The sequence below is a fragment of the Mchenga conophoros genome, linkage group LG6 (assembly GCF_057382185.1).
Source record: "Mchenga conophoros isolate Kocher_MC1m ecotype Shallow Benthic linkage group LG6, M_conophoros_male_GT1.1, whole genome shotgun sequence".
Classification (NCBI taxonomy): domain Eukaryota; kingdom Metazoa; phylum Chordata; class Actinopteri; order Cichliformes; family Cichlidae; genus Mchenga; species Mchenga conophoros.
In genome coordinates this window covers 19,295,400-19,316,886 of record NC_140531.1, presented here as the reverse complement: position 1 = coordinate 19,316,886, position 21,487 = coordinate 19,295,400, and the positions used below count along the sequence as shown (strand labels likewise).

General features: G+C 40.2%; 1 protein-coding gene across 3 annotated transcripts in view; it reads left to right on the top strand.

Moving 5' to 3' along the window:
- The first annotated feature begins 6,246 nt into the window (after positions 1-6,246).
- cntln (centlein, centrosomal protein) overlaps positions 6,247-21,487 on the top strand; it is a 92,555-nt gene continuing 77,314 nt past the window's right edge. For 2 of the 3 annotated variants that reach the window (XM_085276649.1, XM_085276648.1), the window contains exons 1-9: positions 6,247-6,559; positions 6,856-6,944; positions 10,392-10,480; positions 12,423-12,507; positions 16,093-16,224; positions 17,176-17,355; positions 19,004-19,137; positions 20,132-20,294; positions 20,743-20,982. In XM_085276649.1, the coding sequence (XP_085132775.1) occupies positions 6,864-6,944; positions 10,392-10,480; positions 12,423-12,507; positions 16,093-16,224; positions 17,176-17,355; positions 19,004-19,137; positions 20,132-20,294; positions 20,743-20,982 (1,104 nt within the window). In that variant the 5' untranslated portion in view covers positions 6,247-6,559; positions 6,856-6,863. The remainder of the gene's footprint in view (positions 6,560-6,855; positions 6,945-10,391; positions 10,481-12,422; positions 12,508-16,092; positions 16,225-17,175; positions 17,356-19,003; positions 19,138-20,131; positions 20,295-20,742; positions 20,983-21,487) is intronic. The other variant, XM_085276650.1, reaches the window with a different exon arrangement.

Sequence of the window (21,487 nt, the reverse complement as noted above, 5' to 3'; positions counted from 1 at the left end):
CTTTCAAAACTCAATCTGAGTGAACCTGAAGTCTTAAGCTTGAACAGAAAAAGGCGTCAAGACAGTTTCAGGTGCTGGAGGTTGATCAAAAGAGAATTAAAGGATTCGATGAGCATCACTGAAGTAAAATCGTGCCTTTATACTGAGATGACTTGGTATATCAGTCTCTGAGTTTGAGCCCTTCTAATTCACTGAGAGCGAAGCACGGGTGTTGGAAATAAGACAAATACTTTTCTCATCTAAAAGCTGTTTTCCAACTGGACAACATTTACTCAGGGCGATCAATGTCCCATGTCCTAGTCTCTTCTCTCATACTCAAGGGAAATATGAACTTAATTTACCCTTTCACCAAGCAAAGGACAAGCTCTCCGGCAGCAGCCCAAGGGAAATAGTCTGACTCCTTGTTCCCACACATCCTGAGGGGTCTAACTGTGGGTGGAATGGCACTTTAGTTGGGTGAGTTGTTAGTGAGTGTGGCCCTGCAGTTCATGGCACCGTGGACGCACAGAAGCTCACACATACACATATACGACGCTGCCTCTGAGAGGTGTGTCTTGCAGATCAATTCATCCTTTATGAGTGCTCCAGTTTGTTAAGGGTAGGACCAGAAGGTCATCAGATGGGAGTCAAACAGACGTCCGCGTCATCTCTTTGGGGCTGGCGTTAGACATGAACAAGGGGGTTTGTGCATACAGTATGTGGGGAGATGGGTGCTAATGGGGAGGGGAGGGCATCTAAATCACATGCAAACAGGAATGCACATAATAGGAAAAAACAAAGTGTAAGGTTTATGGCGAGGGAAGGTTTTGAGCTTGAGTGGTCTGATTTAGGTGCACAGATATTGTCAGTCTAACGGCTGAAACAGGGGGGAAAGAAATGGTAATCAATGGTTTCTCTGTCCTGGGGTTTTGTAAGGCAGTCCAAGGTCTCACAGGATTCAGCATGAGGATGGCTCATGCTTGGGGTCAAAAGTGGCTGACAATTCTCCCACAGACTCCACTGAGAGAAATAATATCCCTCCTCAGGGCATCACTCGAACAGAAATGCGTACAAACAAGTCTTAAAATGTCAGCAAGTGGACATGAACTTAGTTTGCGATTTAAAAGATTTGTGACTTTGGTTTCAAAAGACACTTGGTGTGATAGCAGCTTATTGTTATCTTACTCAACAAATAGAGTCATCAGCCGTATTGCATAGTGACTGTGTTTCAAAGCCTTTACTGTAAACGCTCACATGTTGGAGCCTGTCTCATTTGTACACAGTGGGAGTGATGTACTAAACACTGCGCAGGTTTGACATCCCAACTGGCATTTGTACGATTGATGTTCCTTTAAAGTGGAGGACTTGTGACTCTTTAGTATCTTTTGTCATCTTCTGCAGTTCTCAGGTTCTTTCTTCCCTCAGCATCAAAGCTAGGCCACATTAATGCAGACAATATCCCACTTACCGGAGGCGGCAGGCGGAGACTGTGCTTTCACAATTCTCCATGGAGTGTCATGTTTTTCCCCGGGATGTGCCTCTCTTCCTTCCTCTGTCAGCGCTGGCACACCAGGGCTTGTCATTTGGTTCTTGAATTTTTCATGCAGGTGCATTTGCATGATCACAATCCTGTGTCACTTCTTCCCCTGGTAGATTAAATGCTGCCTGGCACTTGAACTTCCCCGTGACTCAGCTGAGGCAGAACAGAAGTAAGACAAGCGTGCTTGCTGGGACTGTCAGTGCAAGAGCCATCTTGTTTCAAAGGGTGGCACCTTACGGTTTGGCAATTGGCTCGCAAAGACAACTTCAACAAGAGTCAGTTTACATTTGCTACTGCAGTGCTTACATTTGTTGAGTCATACTCTGTAGTGTTAAGATGGTATTGCGCTTTGGTTTGGTTTGGTACATGATCTCAGGAACCCAACTATTTAATTTTGCTGTATGCGCTGACTGACACATGAATAGCTGCCTTTTCTTCCATCAGAGCACCGAGTTTAATCATTCAATTAACTCTCTACAAACACCCCAGAGATCATGAATAGTAAGAAGTATCCTTTGAGAGACACATCTGCAGGTCAATTTTAGAGTTCTCTGTTAAACTTAGAATTAATATTTTGAGGTGATTCATTTTCATCCATGCTTTATTTGCATTAAACAGCACTGAGGTTATTATGTATGTAATCAAAAGTAGACTTATTTTTGACTTTTTTTTCTGGCTTTATTGGATTGATATAGTGAAGACTGACGGAAAGGTGGAAGGAGAGAGAGAGGGTAGGACATGCAGCAAAGGGCAGGGGGTCGGACTCGAACCCGGGCTGGCCGGCTGCTCATCCCACTGAGCTCAACTAGCGCCCATCAAACATAGTCTATGCTGAACATTCTCTACATGTATTATTCTTGGATGGATCATTGCAATTCTATGAGCAAACTGTGCTTTCAGTATCTACAAGCAATAGTATGTGCTTTTTTTCGGAAAAAAAAAAAAGGATCCCGTTATTCCTACCACCCATGTACGTCCACTGACTTTATGGTAATTTATTATTTATCCACAGTTAGCTTTGAAAAAGTTGAAAGTTACAATGTGAACCCAAAAAGAATACTCACAAAAACATGAATATTACAGTGTTTCATATAAATTTTACCTAAGAAACTCATAAAATTTGCAAGCTTATCTTTGGATCGTGTAGATCCTGATCTGTATGAGGACACACATTTAGATAGTGGAATAGGACTAAACTGCATTTATATATGCTTCACCTCTTGCAGTACACTTTGCATACAGTTTTATGCATAAAGAATACATCTTTTATGTATTTATGCATAGGTTAAGGAAGTAAAATCAAGAAAAGGCTGCAGCGAGTGTGGGATTTTTTTTTATAAATGTAAATGCACAAATCACATAATTGGTTATTGTGAAACTGTGCTTGGCTTAGATCTGCTTTATATACCTGAGACAGTCTCAAACTCTGGATCTGGATTAATCTGTCTTTAGCAGTACAAACACCAAATAAAGGGAGATACTGGCTGCTTCACATACAGGAGAGAGCAGCAAGAGACGCTGCCAAAACATGGTGGAACATGCCTGTGTACGCAACTGTAAGTGTCTCTAGCTAAATAATTTGATGATGAAAGAAGGGATAAGTTAGAAGGTAATCTTCCACTCTTCACTTCTTCTCTTAAATGTTCTTAAAACAGCCTTCTTTTTCATAATTTGACCGTAGAGTAACCAAATCGGTTTCAGGTTTTCTCATAAGAGACGCTTTATCTAACATTTTTCAAGTGCTCGGTTTCGCCTTAAAGATTTTGACCTGCAGAAGAAGAAGTCAGATTCAAACTCTGCTGGTCACATGTCGTCATGATGACAGTGAGAAAGGGGCTTATTCACAGATACCATGTGTCAGTTTGTGTCTCTGAACAAGAAACAGGGGGCAGGCAGATGTTGCACATTATGTACCAGTCTACTGCCTCTAAAATTGTTCTGCAAATGAGGATCTTAATGAGAGGCAGTGTTTGTGGGTCAAGGAACAGCCTAATCATACTAAGTCAATTGCATCTTTTCTCTTTGTGTCTGTGTGTATGCAAGTGTGTGTGGTTGTGCGTGTGCATGCATGCATGGGTGTGAGTGTGGAGCAGTGAGCAGATGAACCAACATTTGTCTGACTCAAGAGGAGAGCCAGTCATCATATTTCTTCATTTCCCTCTCTCACCCTGTGCTCCAAATCTGGCTGGACACTTAAGTACATTAGCCACACAATATGGAGTTGTCTTGTCTCACCAGCAAAAAACAGATGTCAAACACGTGTCTTTGTTCATTTTCCTTTACCCTCCCTTTGCTTATGTTCAGCTCTCAAAACCCAAGCTATAGAGTCGAGAATCATTGGGCACACTGTCTCTAACCTTACAGCGACTCATTAAAACTGAAGACATGGATAAATATCAACAGGAGTAAGTACCTATTTTAAAAGGAAAACAGTAATTCTATCTGCCAAATACACATAAAGATCAATATCAAATTTCCATGTCATTTTTCTTTGCCATCGTGTGTGGTTGCTCAGGTTGTTCAAACTGGGGATTTATAACTGAACAAAGCAGTGATTACAGACACAGAGGAACCTTTATTTTATATAGAATACATGTGTGTGTGTCTGTGTAAGGGTAGTATCAAGAGACACCCATCTGTACTTTAAAACTATGTTTGAAGAGTCCTGTGTGCTTAAAAATAATATTAATATGAACGTCACTACATCATGTCGACATGGTTTTTTACCTTCATTCCTTTCTTTCTAAAAAGTAAACCTAGGACTTAACAAGTGTCCACTTATTTTTAACAAGTGTCCACTTATTTTTATTTGTTCTCTGAATAGTGTTAGCTTTCATACATACACAGCTAACCTTGTTAGCAAATTTGAACTTTTTTCTTTAAATATGCTGTTATATATTGCACATTACCAAACAAGGAGCTGATGCACTTTTTTTTAGTTTGTTAAAGATTTGTGTTCCTATTCTGGTCAAATTTGGCTTTATTGTTTGTTTATAGTACAGCTTCAGTTCCAGCTGACATCAGGTCAAAAGGCTGTTATGTGTCACTGGATAAGCATCAGTTTATGGCTTTTTTTTAGGTTGTAAATTGTGTTTCACTGTTACATTTAAGTTTTTGTTAGCAGCGCAAAGACAGAGAATAAGATAGAGAGGAAGAGAAAGGGAGAGAGCAGGATGAAGGCTTAAAAAGAAACAAGAGTGGACATTTAGTCAAAGTTAACACAAAATTGTGGTGTAGCTCCTGTTTTGACCACATTCATTGATGATGACTTCACATAACTAAGGAGTGATATAACCAGGTGAGTAAATAGGCAGATATTGAAGTAAGATGGAAAAATAATAATTGTGTTTCACAAAATATTTTTACATGCAATTCATAGATGCTTCGTACGCTTTTTCAGTAGCACGCATAAAAATGCCGGTGGACATTCTAGACAGAACTTATTTATGTGAATGATAGCTTTTTAAGGGATTCATTCCACTCTAAACTTGGCTCAACAGAATGAAATTGATGTGACAGACTACAAATCTATTTGTCTGCACAATAAAAGGAGGGTTTTGTATGAATTAAAAAACTATATTGTAAAAGCAGCTCTTACATGTTTGCTTCATATCCATGTGTATGGACAGGGAGGGTGATTTTCTGCCATCTTTATTGAATAAATACAGCGGTTTATGATTCAGATGACTGCACGTGGTTAAGAGACTGAAACAAAGTTGTGCATTTTTATCCTTTCTCTTTGCAAATAGTTACTTCTTACTTTGGAGAATTCTGGTCTAAACCTATGCCCAAAGTTTGATAAGTAAATTGACCACCTTAAAACAAGTGTATAATATTGAAAGGTGTGATTATTCACTTTGAATTACTCTTAAACACTAACCCAGGGGTGTCAAACTCAAATACACAGTGGGCCAAAATTCAAAACTGGAACAGCGTCGCAGGCTAACATTAATATTTATTGAAAAAAAAAATATCTTCCTCTAGATATAAGAATGAATCTTTTCTTATGGACTCAAACAAGTTTTGCTGAAAAACTGAATATGGAACAAGCAAAGCTTAATACTAAACAATATATATATATTAGCTGTACAATACCAGTAGGCCAGCTCTAATAGTAATTTGGTATGGCTTTGTGGGCCAAATGTAATTAGGCTGTGGGCCAAATTTGGCCCGCGGGCCAGAGTTTGACACCTATGCACTAGCCCATTTAACTAATTCAGTTGCTTTTGAAGGTAAGATTGTAACATGCACCCAGTTAAAATTGCATTGAGTGCATTTGCAGGCAGCATATTCTTTTAATATTAATTATGTGGCACTGTGCACATAACATGATGACTGGGGGTTGAGCCCCCCTAGAACTCTGAACCTAGATTCGCCCCTGAATCTCAATGAAAGTGACCTAAATTGAAAACAAAAATTCAAAGTGAAAAAGAAAATATATATATATATCAGAAAATACAAAACTATGAAACTATTCCTTTTCATAAATAGGGGAAAAACTTCTTAAAATCACAGTTCAGGAGGCTATCAGTGTGCAACACTTCATTTTGGAAAACAAAAGAAAAACAGCAACAAACAACTGTTTTAACAAATCCCAAAAAAGCCAATCAAAACTGACCCGCGCGTTCCCCTTGCCGATCCCGATCATACTGCCATCTATGAACTGCTACTGTCGTGAAGTGACGTGACGGCTGTGACGCGGAGGGACAGAAGCGGAAAACAGCGGGCTTGTTTGAAAAGAGGAAACCGTCTCCCTGGTTACTGACAGCCGTGTTATCCACACAGAAGTTTCATCTGGCGTTGTACAAAACAATATAACGGATGTACACGGGTGAACCCTTCAATTTCTCACAGTTCGAAGTATGTCGTGACGTTTTTTTTTCTAGCGCTCTGACTTCAGAAAGCTGTCAACACCAGAAAGAGTGTAACTCTTTATGCTTTACGTGGCTAACGCTAGCTAAGTACCGGTAATCTCAGTGTTGGTCTTCCTGGTGCTGCTGCGGGGTTGATATCTGCCTGGTTAGCAAGCGATCGAAATAGGTAAGAACTTATCAGTCCTCTGGACGCTTGCTTATTTCTTCCTCAGCTCGCGGTAGAAACCTGGAACCCCAATATGCTAACATCACATAAATAAATTCAAAGTCCCTGTCGATATGGTTTCAGTCAGCTAAAATCCTTTCCAAGTAGTTTTGTCAATCCGATGCAAAGCAGTCTAATCACATGTTGTTTAAATAGCTGAGCTGTGCCATGTTTGTTTTGATCCACTGCTGCAAGTTACTGAGATTTTTCTTTTAATATTTCATCACTACAACCCTTTTTCTTTTGCATTCTTGCAGGTCTGAAAATGAGCTCAAAAGACGATGCTCGCACCCTGGTATTGGAGGAGCAGGTGAAGACTTTATCAGATGAGCTTTTGCAATGCCAGGTGTGTGAATGCATTTTGTTTTGGGTTTTTGTTTTAAAGCCATGTGCACACACTTCTGTACTTTATCACTGCTCATTGTACAATGTTGGATTTAGTTAAAAGTAGGAGAAAAAAACCCATTTGATTTCCCTAAAATAGGGATTTGTCCAGATTACTTGAGTATAACATCGTTACAACCCTTATCACTACATCACTGTTACAAACAAAGCGTTCATTTGGCTGTGATTTCTACATAACTCTTGTCAGTGTTAAAAAGTGTAACTCACTATATTTATCTTTACTTTATTTATCACTATGACTATGACTTTTTTTCAGACTACATATGTATCACACAGTTGTCAGCACCTTTTACTCTCCAGGCTGAGCATTCTTTTTTTTTCAATTCTCACTCACTGCTATAAATTGTGGGCCTTCATTAATTTCAAAATTAAGTAATTACTGTTAATTTGATCTCTGTGTGTTGCATACCAGCCATGTCACCAGACTTTATTTAATATAAAATGAGGATTGATGAAAGATAAGCATGAGAATAGAATTTCGAGGTCTGTGAATGACTAGCAGGAAAACCACCCCTTTACATGATGCTACTTGTGATTTTAAAATAAAGCACATTTGACTGACTAGATAAAGCATATTTATCTCCCTCATACATATGTAAATGTCCTGATTATACCCTTAATGAATGTCTAGCACAGACAGGAAAAAGTGTGGAGGGCCCCCGTCAGATAATACACACACAGGCACGACATGCTCATGAGCAGATTTCCAAAGGCTTTCATGTTCACTTTGTGAGTCAGTGATTGAGGGAGTCCTTGCATACTCACCACCAGGTGGTGTCTAATAACATGAGTGAATTGATCCCAGCATTTCTCACTTTGTGTATCCACACCACCTTGCTACACAGGTAGGCAGACAGCTGTGGGGTTCAGCAGATGAGGTGTTACATTTGAGTTTTGTAATAGAAGTAGAAATATAAACCACCTAACATGTTGGGCACAAACATTCGTTGTGCTGCTGTTTGTGTGTAACCACATGTGCGCCTGTTACCTTATTTATCCTCTGCATAAACTTTGGTTTGACTTCGGGAGCCAATTTTCAAGTGTTTATTCAGTGAGAGAACACAAAGGCATCAGAGTGGAGTGAATCCATGTATTGGTGTATGTGATTAAATAAACAAAAGAAACATATTGTGTCTTCTGCAAATGCACCGGTAGTCAGTGTGAGTAAGTGACAGCTGAAATAACTTTGCCGGAGACAAGAGGGGAAAAAATCCCCACGACTGTAATAAAAATGTTTATGTAACTGGTTTTGTTAACCTGGGGTTTATTTACTAGAGCTGTTTGTCGAATGATAGAGATGACAGGAAAGTGGAGAGATTTCTGTCAAAGGAAACAAACTTTTCTTGTTCACTGCATGCAGACTGATTATGGTTGTGGGTAATCATTCTCCAGAGGCCCATTCTTAGTCTTGCCTTGACACACCTTAAAAAAAAGAAAGAAAAAGAATTATGTATGAGTGATGAAACAGTATGAAAGTCATTGAATAAAAAGTGAGACAATTATTTGGCGAGTAAATTTATTTTTAAGACAAAGTCGTGTCATCTGATAATGTTAGTTTTGCAAATTTTCTCCATGAATTTTGCCCCAAGAAAATATTAGCCAAGCAAAACCCTCTCTGACATCTAATTTTTGTAATACCGTGATTAGATTGTTTCTCTCAGGGTATTCCGGCTTCCTCCCACGGTTCAAAGACATGTGCGTTAGGTTAACTGGTGATCCTAAATCGGCCGTAGATGTGTGTCTCTGTGTCATCCCTGAGAAAGACTGGCAACCTGCCCTGGAATAGCCTCCAACCCAACAACCTTGAAATGGATAAGAGTAGGCCTTTTGCCTGCAAACTTTAACATTTGATTGCACCTTTAAACTTAAAAACCATTATAAAAAATGTTATTCTCACTTGTATTTAGGACTACGCGCTGTATATTTTGTTCACTTCAGACTCACTTATATTGAGCTGACACGAAAGCCATCTTTGGTGGTCTTATCTGGAGTAGATCACTGATTCTGCATATCTGAGGACGTTAAGTTCTACCGTGCACAATTTAAATTGTGGCATTTGAATACTACTGATGTCTTAAGTCTCTTGCATGATTACTTCAGGACAGCCATTAACTACAAAGACACTCATCTGTCAGCCAGCAAATGTTCCTGCTAGACCATGCTAATTTTACTAATATGTGCTGAATTCCAGTGGCTCTCGCTCTCTCTCTGGTATGTTTAGCTCGTGGTGTTTCAGTTTCTAGATTCCAAATGAATAATTCAGCCATCATCAAACACATATTCAGTGCATCTTTAAGTACGCATACGGCCGAGGAGAGCTCTTGATGAGGGTCCTGACTGAACATTTGTCCATGGAAGGGCTAATGGCAGCCAAAGGCCAGGCAGAGGGAGACCATGTATTTCAAGTAAACCATGCTGCCTAATTTAATCGTTAGCTGCATTCCAGGGTTGATTTGGTGAGATCTCTATCCCCGCTTCACCCCGCTCCCGATCTGTGTATCCACACACCAAAACACACAGATGCGCATCGAGACAGAGATCTACAGTCCTTCCACTTTATATGTTCAGCTCATGGTCTTATCAAGGTCTGCTTCTGCCACTTCAGTAAATAATTGATTAGACACTTTTGAGAAGGGGGTTAAAATTCATGTGCTAATTGGAGACCAGTAGATTCCAGTGGGAGGGATGACTTTTATCTTATGATGATGTGAACATAATTTATCAGATAATTTTATATTAAGTCGATTTGGTATAATTCTGTCTTTTAATGTCAGAAAATGTAGTTTTTAGATGTCCCTCATTAAATGTAATGTAGCTTAAAAATGTTTGAAAAACCAGCGAGACAATTTGAATTGGAAATGTGTCAGGGGCTGGCTGGGTTTTTCTGCTTGAAGATGACTCTCTCTGTCATCAGTTTTGAGTTTCTTTGGGGCTAGTTACTTTGGAGCTGTAGTGGAAAACATATCCGGAGAGCAATTGATTAATAAAGAAAAATGCAAGCTCGACTGCTGTGTTTTGATTTGGATCCCTGCTCTCCCCAGTCATAAATAGTGCATAATGACAAGTGTCAACGCTCGCTCCCCTTGAGTCGAAGGTCACATCTCAGCGATGGAGATTGCCGCTAGAGAGAGGTTCATGATTAGAGAGGGCAGGACAGATGAAAAAAATGTTATATATTTATATTTTTACAAGTTCTTTAAATTATTGATTGACTTCCCCCAGTTGTCATATGCTAATGTCACTGAGCATCCAAATTTTTTGTTTCTCACTGAAAAAGGGCTGTAATGTGTTGCTGCTTTTCCTTTTAGGGGCTTATCAAATGCAAATTTTATCATCGCATTTCTCAAAAATAATTTCTCTTCACTTGCTGAATCCTTTACTCTCACAGGCAGACAAGGAGTTTGTGTGGTCTCTGTGGAAAAGGCTGCAAGTGGCAAATCCAGACTTGACCCAGGCTGTCAGTTTGGTGGTTGAGCGGTGAGTGGATTCATCTTTCACATTGCTACCTGAGAGGCTCAGCAGATGAACCTTCCCCTTATCTCGCAAGTGAAGAGAAGCAAGTGTGTGTGTGTGTGTGAAAGTCGTTCAAGGGGTGTTTAAAGCACCTTGGCCGTTCTACTGGGGTTATGACGGAATCTGGTGCAGATGCTGATTTAAGCCCTCTTATCCCTGGTCTAGCAGTTCAAACAGTGGAAACCCTTTTAATGAAAACACTCTTCCACTGCTGCTCACATGCTGGACAGTTGAAACAGTCCTGCCAAATACTTGTCTTTACTGGATAAATTGCGAGATTGAATATGACCTCTTTTGCAGGATGGCTAAGCTCCATTGAGAACAGTGGCATGGGAACTTGTAGGAAAAGACACATCTGGAGAAATGAATTGCGTTCCTCTTATGATTAAAAAAAAAAAACACCCAAAAAACATAACGAGACTCTGATTTATCGCTGAAGTTTGAAAGCTGTTTATTCACGCGTTCCAGCTGCCATTAAATTTTGTGTAAAGCTTTATTTAGTACTTAGGTTTTACTGACTTTTTTCTTTAGGGGATACATTAAATCATATTTTCTTCCTCACTGGTGCACATCGCATACTTTGAGGTCTGTCAGTTGTTAGTAGACCCTTAATAGAGGTAAAAACACAGTGCAGCAGCAGAGTGCTCCTCAGTACCTGTGCCTCTCATTTCTACTCCACACCCACTTGAGTTCTTTATAGCCCCTTAGGAAACCCATCAAAGTGGGTTAGTCCGCTGAGACAGGTGGGGCAACATGCACCCAGAGAGTGTATGTGTATTGTATCACCTGATGCGCAAGAGGATATTGACATGGTAATTGTGTCGACTCCAGTCAAGCGCTGTCGTCCACTGGGAGCCGCCATTCATCCCTCCCTCCCCTTCCTGTGTGGATCTTGTAGAGTGATTGGTTGGATGCTCAGGACATGGTGAACATAGTCCAATATATGAGGAGATGCAGCTAGGCCTGCCTGCGTTCCTGCCCCCTCCAGGGACACCAGATACTTATTTCAGTGTGTACCAGGGGAGAGGGCTGATCAGAAGAGGCAAAGAGACGATAGAGAAGGCCTCAAAGACCTGAGGTGTAGAAGAAGCAGCTGATGAGCGGAGGGAACAGATGGTCCCCGGTGGTTCGGAGTAGTTGAAACAAGCAGGTCCCCAATTGCAGACTTGTTTGTGTCTCCGCAAAAGTTCATTATGATAAAAGAGGTAGTAGTGGGCTTGAGAGGTTTAAACTTTGCTGTATTGTTGCTCTGTAATTCTGCTTAAGTAGCCAGTGAGTAAAAAAAGTTTTTCTTTTCATTTTCTTACAGTTTAGCATTATTAAATATTAAAATAATGATGAGAACACTGGCGACATGTTAAGGCAAAATAATCTTTTTTTGATGAGTGCAGCAGGTGATCAATAATTAAACATTTGGAGTTGAAACCGATAAACTTTTGTCCAAGAACTTGCCCTCTGGGGCAAAATTCAGTGTTTTGACCTTTCCAGAGTAGCCAGCAGATATTTGGAAAAGGGATTGTTGATATCTGGGCCAAGAATTTCCTTTTCCGTGTGTTCACAGTCGAACTATGAATGTAGATGAATTTTTGAAAAAAGTGAAATCACTATCAGATGATAGCTCATGGTTTTCACCTGCATGCAGCCAATGCTCACTCATAAACCAGAGAACTTCCTATACTGAAAATCTCATTTGTAATGAAATCAATGAGTTCTTCATGCTTATTTTTATATGTAGCATCTGTTTATAGAGAAAAGTTAGAAATCGATGTGTTTCAAGCCAGTAAGATTGGACAGAATCTTGAGTGTAAGCTAAATAGTTAAAGCTATTCTTCTGTACGCTCTCAAGTCCTTAATCGTTGCTGACTATTTACACATGTATATTCTGTGTATTTACTCTTCCTTCTAGTGAGAAGCACAAAGCTGAGATTAAGGACAGGAAAGTGTTGGAGATCCTTCAGTCGAAAGACTACAAGATTCAAGAGTTGGAACAGGTATCATAATGTTTTCCTTAACCGGCTTTAACTTTCTAATGCAAACAACTTTTCTTTATGAACATCAGCAAGTCAGTTTCTTTTTTCGCTGCTGGCCTGCTGTCAGATCTGATCACAGGAATTCAAATTGTCACGACGCAGTTTAAATATGTTGAAAATGTTCAAAAAGTGCTGATGCACAAAACAAATTTACAGAGTTTTATGCAAAAACAAAAATCATCACACTTCTGCACACTCACAGAAGTGTGTGGCTGCTGTGATTTACATATCAAAGTAGTCTCTTTCTCCATTTTTCTCACACATCATTATGTTTCCTTGCGTCATATGATTATTATAATTAGGAAAAAAATATTCAAAAGGCGCCACTTTAATGAGTAAGGATGTCCTCACACTAAGCACGGTTACTTTGTACCCTGCCTGAGCACAATCACCTTCCCTGCCCACTTCCCACTGGCCTGTGCTGACACTGCCCTTAATGATCCGACCCAAGTTCACATCAGTTTGTCTCGGAGTGTCAACTCGTCTCTCTTTCTTGAAAAAGCGCTCTGGTAGTACACAATGGGCTCATGAGTGCTTGTGAATGAGCTTTTTATGAATATTGTGGCTACAATGGGGTTGTGGTGACACACTGCGCTCTCACGTGTTTATTAATGAGTTGGCAGAATGATTTCTAATGGAGACAGCTGCTACTCCGGAGTGTGCGTACATAGCAATCATGCTACATGCATACTGTGCTCAAGTCCAAATGAACTATGCCTGGGTTCTCCTCTAAGTGGGCCAGGGTACCGGCACATTACACACCACTTACACTAGTCAAGCAAACTTCACCTTAGGGGTCAAACTCGCTTGGCCACAGAAAGGATCAGTTAATGTGAGTGCCCCCTCAATCCTAGCACAAGACTTGAGGAACACATCCAGTACATATAAACCTAAAAATTTAGGTTTGGGTTTTTTTCTACTTTTTCCCCCCAATAAGCATTGCAATAAGCCCATACCCTGTGTACATATTGTACACACACGTACATGTACAGCTTCAGTTTCCACGATTAACAAACTGCTCCCAAGTTCCTGCATCGTGTACTGAGCTAAAAGTTAGCTTACCCGGTGGTTGCAAACCAATTTTCCTTTCGAATGTAGAAGCACCACCAACCCTGACTTCACAACAATGAAACTGTAAAACCTGTAGTACTACCACAGTTATGTATTTGTGACTGACTAAATAAGCCATACACGAAACAGTGACCAGGCTCTGTCCTTGAGCATGCTGCTGGCATCTTTGTTGTTCTGCCAGCGATTGATGAATGGCTTTACCTTGGTAGGGAACAAAATAAAGCTTGTTTTCCCTTGTTTTTCCAACTGCTACTGGAATGCGCTCAACTTGGAAGTGACGTTGCTCCCAGCTCTGACATCCGACTTCTGCTGTAAAAGGAATGCAGCATTTATCTTCAGGCTGAGCTTGTGGTCATATGCCTTCATAGTTGACATTTAAGTTGCAGCCATTTCTAGTGGCTCTTAGTGAGTCTTTCACAGAAAGACAAATCAATCCTTGGGCTTTTTATTTCATTTTCACGGTCATTTTATTACAAACAAGCATTTTTGTCTTGCTTGTTTAACTGTCTGCTGAAACTTTCATTCATAAATGCCATAAAAATACAAATGAATACAAAATTATTATGCAGCTTTAATATTTCCCTTTAGATCTTTATCTTTCTCTCATACCTACTTTTTTTGCTCTAACCCCTGAGTTATAGTTCTTGGTGGTATGATGGCTAATGATAATGACATCACTAATGTAATTTACTCCAAATCATCATCTCTTCACCGAAGCATCTGTCAGTCTCATTCATTAGTGTCCCTCACCCAGAATGGTGCTCATTCTTAATGAGACTGGCTGTAATGGAGTCATCATCTTGCCAGTGCTTTTTGACATTACCCTCCTCAGCAATCATAATAGTTGCTCACTGGACCAAAAAGGTATATGATTATGGTGGACTTTTTTGTGTAACATTTGTACCTTTAAGGTATAAGTCATCATAGGTGACGACTCCATTGCTGTGTTTGCAAGCTTGGCACTTACAAGCAAAAACAAATACTACTTACGGCCTTCTGAATTATCCACGTGACAGTGTGACACAAGTTTCACACTGTTGAAATGCTTTACCCTAATATACAGACATTTGATGGATATCTAGATATCTATCAAATCTGATGGATACTTTTCGGTTATTTTTTAATAGACTGAATTGATGAGGTGGTAGATAGCTGCAAATCCATCCTGTGGGGGTGGGACTTAACTGTGCTCTGTGTCTTTCAACTGCTTTTTAAGAGCTATTTAATGAACTCATTCATTTATTACTCTCATTCAGTGTAACGCCCATGTCTCAGTTTATATGAGTTTTATAGGAGGAATCCCTTTGTTTCTAAAGCCTGTTTTGCTGTACTTCTTCTGAAAAGTTCCTTGATAGCGCCGCACTCTGTGCTGTGTCATCCAGCCCTCTGACAGTCATCGTCTCATCTGCAATCTTAAGCCATACCCTCAGAGTGATTAATAGGTTTTCCTTCTTTTTTCAAGGATGTGATGGTCTGCTGAGTCCACATAGCATCTCAGATTTTTTTTCTTAATGTATCAGTTCTCCCACTTTGATTATGTTTTTTTTTGTTCTTGCTGGTTTTCTTTTTTTTTCTTTCACCTCTTTCTCTCTCTCTGCTTTTGTAACATAATTAGCGTTCATTTTTGAACTGTACTGGGAATTTTCAGACGCTAATCTTTCTGTCCTAGACCTCTTAACTTGGCGCAACCCGCTTCCCCTCCACCCTACTATTCTATCACTTGAGTGCTACTGGGGTTCAAATTGTTCTTCCCTATCTCATTATCAGCGTTTGAATTTATTTTCCGCTCTCCAGTATAAATCTATTAAAGCCCCACTGTTCTTAGCACGGCAAGCTAGGAGTTGCAAGGAACGCTAAATCCACTATCTGGATATATCTGAGCGATTTCCCTCAACATGGCAATTAATTGCATCCCAGAGCACGGTGTTATTTGAGAGAGGGGGGTGTACCCACAGAAGACTGTGGATTACCAGCCAATGCCAAACCCCAGCTGATACAGTGTTAAGAAGCCAGCCTCCTCCCACTAAGGCCATAAAGGCTGCCAAAAAACATGAAGTAAACATATAAAAAGTGGGTGGTCATTACTTTACACTATTGCTTGTTTTAAGAGCTGAAGCATTTAGTCTATTCATTGATTGTCAGGTTAGAAAATTAATGCTGATAATGTTTTTCAGCCTTTCTTTTGTCTGCACACTTAATACTTTGGGGTTTTGGACTGCTGCAAAAATATGACGCTGAATGGCATGACCTTAAGCTCCAGGAAATTCCAACAAGCATTCACTCATGCTTTGTAGATCTCATGAATAGCTCATTAATCAAGGCCAATTGATTATGAAAGCAAATATAAAAGTGATAGTCTTGTTGTTTTGTTACAACATTTTTAAAAAAATGATGGTTAAAAAAATGATATGCCTAATGTAACCTGTAGTTTTTTGGGTTTTTTTTGTTCTTTCTGTGTCACCCTGATTGCCACAGAGAGTAACCGGGCAGCAGCAGGAGATTAACGGCTTGTTACAAAGGAGGACGGCGGAAGAGGAGAGTGATTTAATGAAGAAGGAGCTGACAGCTCTGCGTGAACAACTGGTCAATAAGAGTCAGGAACTTGAGGTTGGTGGAACAAATTTTCTGTGGCAGTCGGGGCTTCTGCTTTCAAAAGTCTCTCTTCTGCGTGGCACGACAAGTCCCCCGTGGCCTTAGCCTCGGGGGTATGAATCATTTAGAAGAGAAAGAGGATTGTTCAGCCCTCTTGAACGCAATCTCAGTGTCTTTGTGTCTTCTTCTCCTGTCTCCACCCTCGCTCTGTCTCACCCTTTCTTGCTTTCAGCTTACTTTCCCGCTACGGACAACAGAGAATACTTAACAGCTGGAAAGTCTGCATGTGAGAAAGAAAGCGCGAGCCAGAGAAAAGCAGGTTGTTAACTTGCAGATAAATACTTAATGCCTCCTTCAGTGGGGGGAAAGTGAATAATGTGCATGCGATGGTGTGGCTTCTGCCTAATTATGCTTAGATGGGACATGGCTATGATTAATTGATAAAGGGATGGTCCTTACACAGTCTTGGTGGGGTCTCGTGGTGAGAAATCGTGGGGGACAGCATCAAAGGAGACCTAGGTTGAGTCTAATGGGTTTTGTAGCTAGCACCATTCTCATTAGGAGCCTGTCATTAAGGCTGGCAGACTGGCCCCTGTACCTACGTGAGCCCAGTTCTTGCAGCACGGCTCGGCCAACACCAACCAAACGCTGGCCGCGTGGGTCCAGTCATACAGCACAGGTGACCTTGGCCAATCAGCGACCCATGCAGTGGGCTCCCGCAGAAAAAGCCGTCCACTGTTTACATATTCATTTCAGCCTCAACCCCGTGGGCTGCTTCTCTTTTTGGATCTTTGCAGTTTTCTTTTTTCATTTTCTCAGTTTGAAATGCTTCTTTTTCTTTTTCTCTTCTTTCGTCGCCATTGTTTATTTGGCCCTATTGACCCCCTCCCCATTCTACTCCTCACACACACACACACACACACACACACACACACACACACACACACACACGCCTTCCTTATTCAGGAAATGAAGACAAAATGTAGGAGGAAAGAGGAGGAGGAGCGGCAGGTGGTGCAGGCTCTAGAGGAGGAGAAAGAAGGATTAGCTTCCCGCTGCGCCGCCCTGCAAGCTGACCTGGAGGAGAATCAGAGGCAGGCCAACAGCCAACGAGACCAGAGGGATACTGCCCAGACCAGAATAAAGGTATGAATGTGGGGACAGGTCCACACAAATACAAAGGCACTCACACACACCTTGAACTTTCTGATCCCTCACACCCTATCCTCTTCAGCTTGTGAATATAAAAAGATCTCTGTAGCAAAGCACAGAATTAAATAAACAGGGACTGCACTCAAAGGAAGGACAAAGTTATGATTTAACGTAGGGCAGACAGATCTTCCTGAGTTGTGGTTTAAAAAAGAAAGAAAGAAAAAGAAAAACAAGAATTAAGCAGACCAAACCGAAAGTAGCTTCCATTAAGTCATTGGCCTGTTGGTTCAAGAGTTTGTGGTCAGGTGTGTTTCATTATCCAAATGCAAGCAAGTAAATTTCAGAATCTGTTGCTCTGATCATCATTATGGATCAGTGCTTCTTCTCTCTGTGAACATGAAAATTCGAGAAGACATCAACTGTGCTATTGTTTAAACATTCAACCAATCAAATTGCAGTTCTTGAAAATTGTATTTATTTATTTATTTTTTTACATTTCAAATTTTATTTCCTAGATTCTCAGGAAGTAAAAGCTACAGAAGAACCTCACATTCCTCCCCTTCCTTATCGACTAATCATATTGAAACATATTGCTCCCCTAGTCAAATGGAATCAGACAGAGAGTCTTGAATAAGTTAGAGCTGCAGAGTAATTACTCTTGGATGGGATGAGCCCAGTGACTAGTGTATGCACATCCATCACAGCCTAAGACACTCCACTTGTTTTATGATTTTTTATTATTTTTTGTGTCATACATTGATTTGAAACTTGGTGATGGAAAATATCAGATGCGCAGGGGATACATCATGCCAATTTGTTTGACATGGCAAAGATTTATTCGGGAATTTATCATTTAATGTAGACCTGTGTGTACTGTTAAGATACACCTGCATAGTTTTAGTATTTTCTTAACTTGAACAGCAGTGGAGGAATATTCTGCAAATACAGAGCCGCAAAGATGTGTTATACGTAAAAAAAATGTGACCGATATAATTATATAATAATTTATAATAATTTCTTATAGCATTCGTCACATAATTTGCTTGATATTAATTAGCGTCGGATGAATTCAGGGTTTGGTGACCTGTACATGTTTGATGTTGTTTAATCTGCTGCAATTAAATGGTTTTTTTAAATTAAAGCAAAGCTAACTAACGCCTTGTCTGCACCTCCTATATACAAAGAAACAGCACAAAAGCACAATAAAAACATTTTCAGATCGACTGTCATGTTAGAACTAAATCTAAATTTTGCTATTCGATTACTTCACAGCAACTAGTATGGCTAGTTGCTGTGAAGTAACAAATTGTGGCCGACTTATTACAAGTGTTAAAGAAGGCATCGTAATTCAGGGCTAAGAAGTGAGACCTAGTTTCCTTGCTTTTCTGTCACTTTTTAAATTTCAGAATCATTTATTTGTTTATTTGTAGACAGACAGTCAAAGTAATGTGACAAGTGAATTATTTTAAATTTCATTGCAGAGTCAGTAAATGAAACGATGCTGGTCTGCGTTGGTTTGAGGATTTTGCCATAGAAAATAAACACTGACAAAGTTGACGTAATAATTCTAATACTTAAAGCATTTCATTTAAGGATAGCCTCTAAATTTGACAAAATCATTGTTATTACTCTTCTACACCAGGATCTAGAGGAGAAACTGCACAACACCTGTCAGGAGCTGACTGCCTTGCAGAGCCACAGTAGCAGCCTAGAAGCTCTGCTTTCCTCCAAAGACACAGAGTTGGCAACTAAACATGAACAACTTGATCACCTTTGGTAAGTTGTACCAGCTGAGATAGTGTCTCTGTTCTTGCAACATCCAAACCCTAATAGGTGATATTTATGGCTAATTTCATTAGTTAAAGTATAATTCTGTCCGCTATAGACGTACTATATGTGTATACCTCGATTTACATGGGTTACTGCATGGAGGAGTGGGTATATTGCTTCCTTCGCTGTGAGGCTTGGGGGTGACACAGATTTCTTCCACTCTGGCCCACCTAAAGCCACTTGATAAGCCCTGCATAGTGGATATGCTTTAAAAGAGAGAGAAGAGGGAACAGGGCAGGCTTTGGCTAAGCTTTAGTCGATATGATAAAAACTGTGAGAACTGTAGGAGCCTTAGTGGTAATCTCAACCTTTTTTAACTACTTTTCTGTTTTAATGCCAGAGGCAGTCTGACATGTCAGTCACACCAGGGCTATAGACTATTCTTGTGGATTTAGCAGGGTGATTAAAGATTTCCTTACAAGTTTGAGAAGCGCTTTGTGGTAATTCCACTGGTGGATACTAAACAAGATGGAAATGACCTTTTGGTGCTGATGAATTTTGGTATGTTGAGAAATGTAGCTGCTGTTGACGAAAGAATGAAATCTGCTGTCATAAATACATTACAATAATGTAATGTGCATACAACTTTATGATTGTTATTGCTCTATAGTTTTGTTGTGCATTTAGGCATTGATGATGATAAAGGCTTATGAATTTGAGTTGCATATTTATCAAAAGTTAGACTTTTACAGCTGTAACACATGTGCTATTATCTTAAAACCCAAAAGGATTAAAACTGAGTTAATTCAGGTTCTCTGGCATACTTGTTTAAATAGTTATTTTAATATCAGTACACGACCTTTATGTTTCTCACCTTGAATACGTAGTTATAGTTATATAAAAAAATATAACTAAATCCACAATATTTAATGTAAGCAGCACATTATTGTTGTGTACTGTATGACTTTGCATAACGTGTAATGCGAGTGCCTGTGTGTAGTCGTGATTTTGCGGAAGTGCAGACGCTGTACAGACGGAGCACAGAGCATGCAGCGGAGCAGAGCCACCTGATTAAGCAACTGGAAGGACTCAACCTCGACACACAGCGAGTTCTGCGGAACCAAGAAGAGGCTCACTCTGCTGACGCTACCTCCTATCAGCAGGTACTCACAAGTACACACACACACCCAACCTCAAACTCAACAGTGTTATAACCTCTTCATCGCGCTTCACTCAGGCCTCACCAACTGTGGTGATTTATTTCCAAGCTAGCTGTAACCTACAATTATTTTTGTGTCTGCCAGAAAATCATTTTTTCTCGAAGTCTCCTGTTACTGTGACTGGGTTTGCAGCATACTACTTTGCCATGCACGTGGAGGAATCATAGAGAAAGACATTTTGCAAACATAAATCATTTGGGACATGTGTTGTTAACAACTTCTTTTCCCTATTTAGATTATTTAGCTTATCCTAATTTTTCTATTACTGAATATAACAGTCTTAATGTCACCTAATGAGTGGTTTTTGTCATTTTTCTCCCATCGATCTGACCCTTCCATTCCCTCTTGCTTGGATTTTAAACCTCTCTGGCTTATATATATTTGTTGACAGCTATACAAAGAGTTGAGTCAGTGCTACCAGGCTCTCGTGTCTAGTGAGGCCAAGCTCCGCCAGAGTCACCAGGAGCTGAGCAGCCAGCTGGCGCAGAAAGACCAACAGATTTTAGAACTCCAAGCTGGCCTACAACAGCAGCAGCAGGAACAAATACAACTTCAACAGGAGCTGCAGCTGCAACAACAGCCTCAGCTAACAGCCATTTACCCCTCTCCTCAAAAACAAACCAACTTTAAGGTAAGGACTATTCTCATTCTTCACTATGTCTTCCAAAAAGGCCTTAATGATCAAATGCATAAAAACATCTTAGTATAGCAAGTATGCCAATCTATGATATGCATTTGTTTCACAACAAACACATTATAGTTTGATAATTCTGTCAATTGCTTGCCTGGACTTAATATCTAATTGTCCCAAGGTACAGAGATGTCAATGTGTAGGTGGACCTGCAGGCACAGTAATAACTGACTGGCCCCAGCATGGCCTGTGGTGGTGGTCTTTAACTCAGAATCATTCGTTTGATATTGCTCTAGTTCACCCTTGATCTATCCATCTCTCTGAGCACCAGTGTCTTTTATGTCCGCTATCTGATCTTCTCTCAGCGCCAGTCCTAGGCATACGCGCACTCTCTGAATAACATACTTTAGATATCGCCTTTCTCCCCTCCTACCCAAGTAACTGGAAGTCCTTTTAACACACGCGGGTCAGACAGCAAAGCCACGTAAGAGGTGGAGAGAGGTGA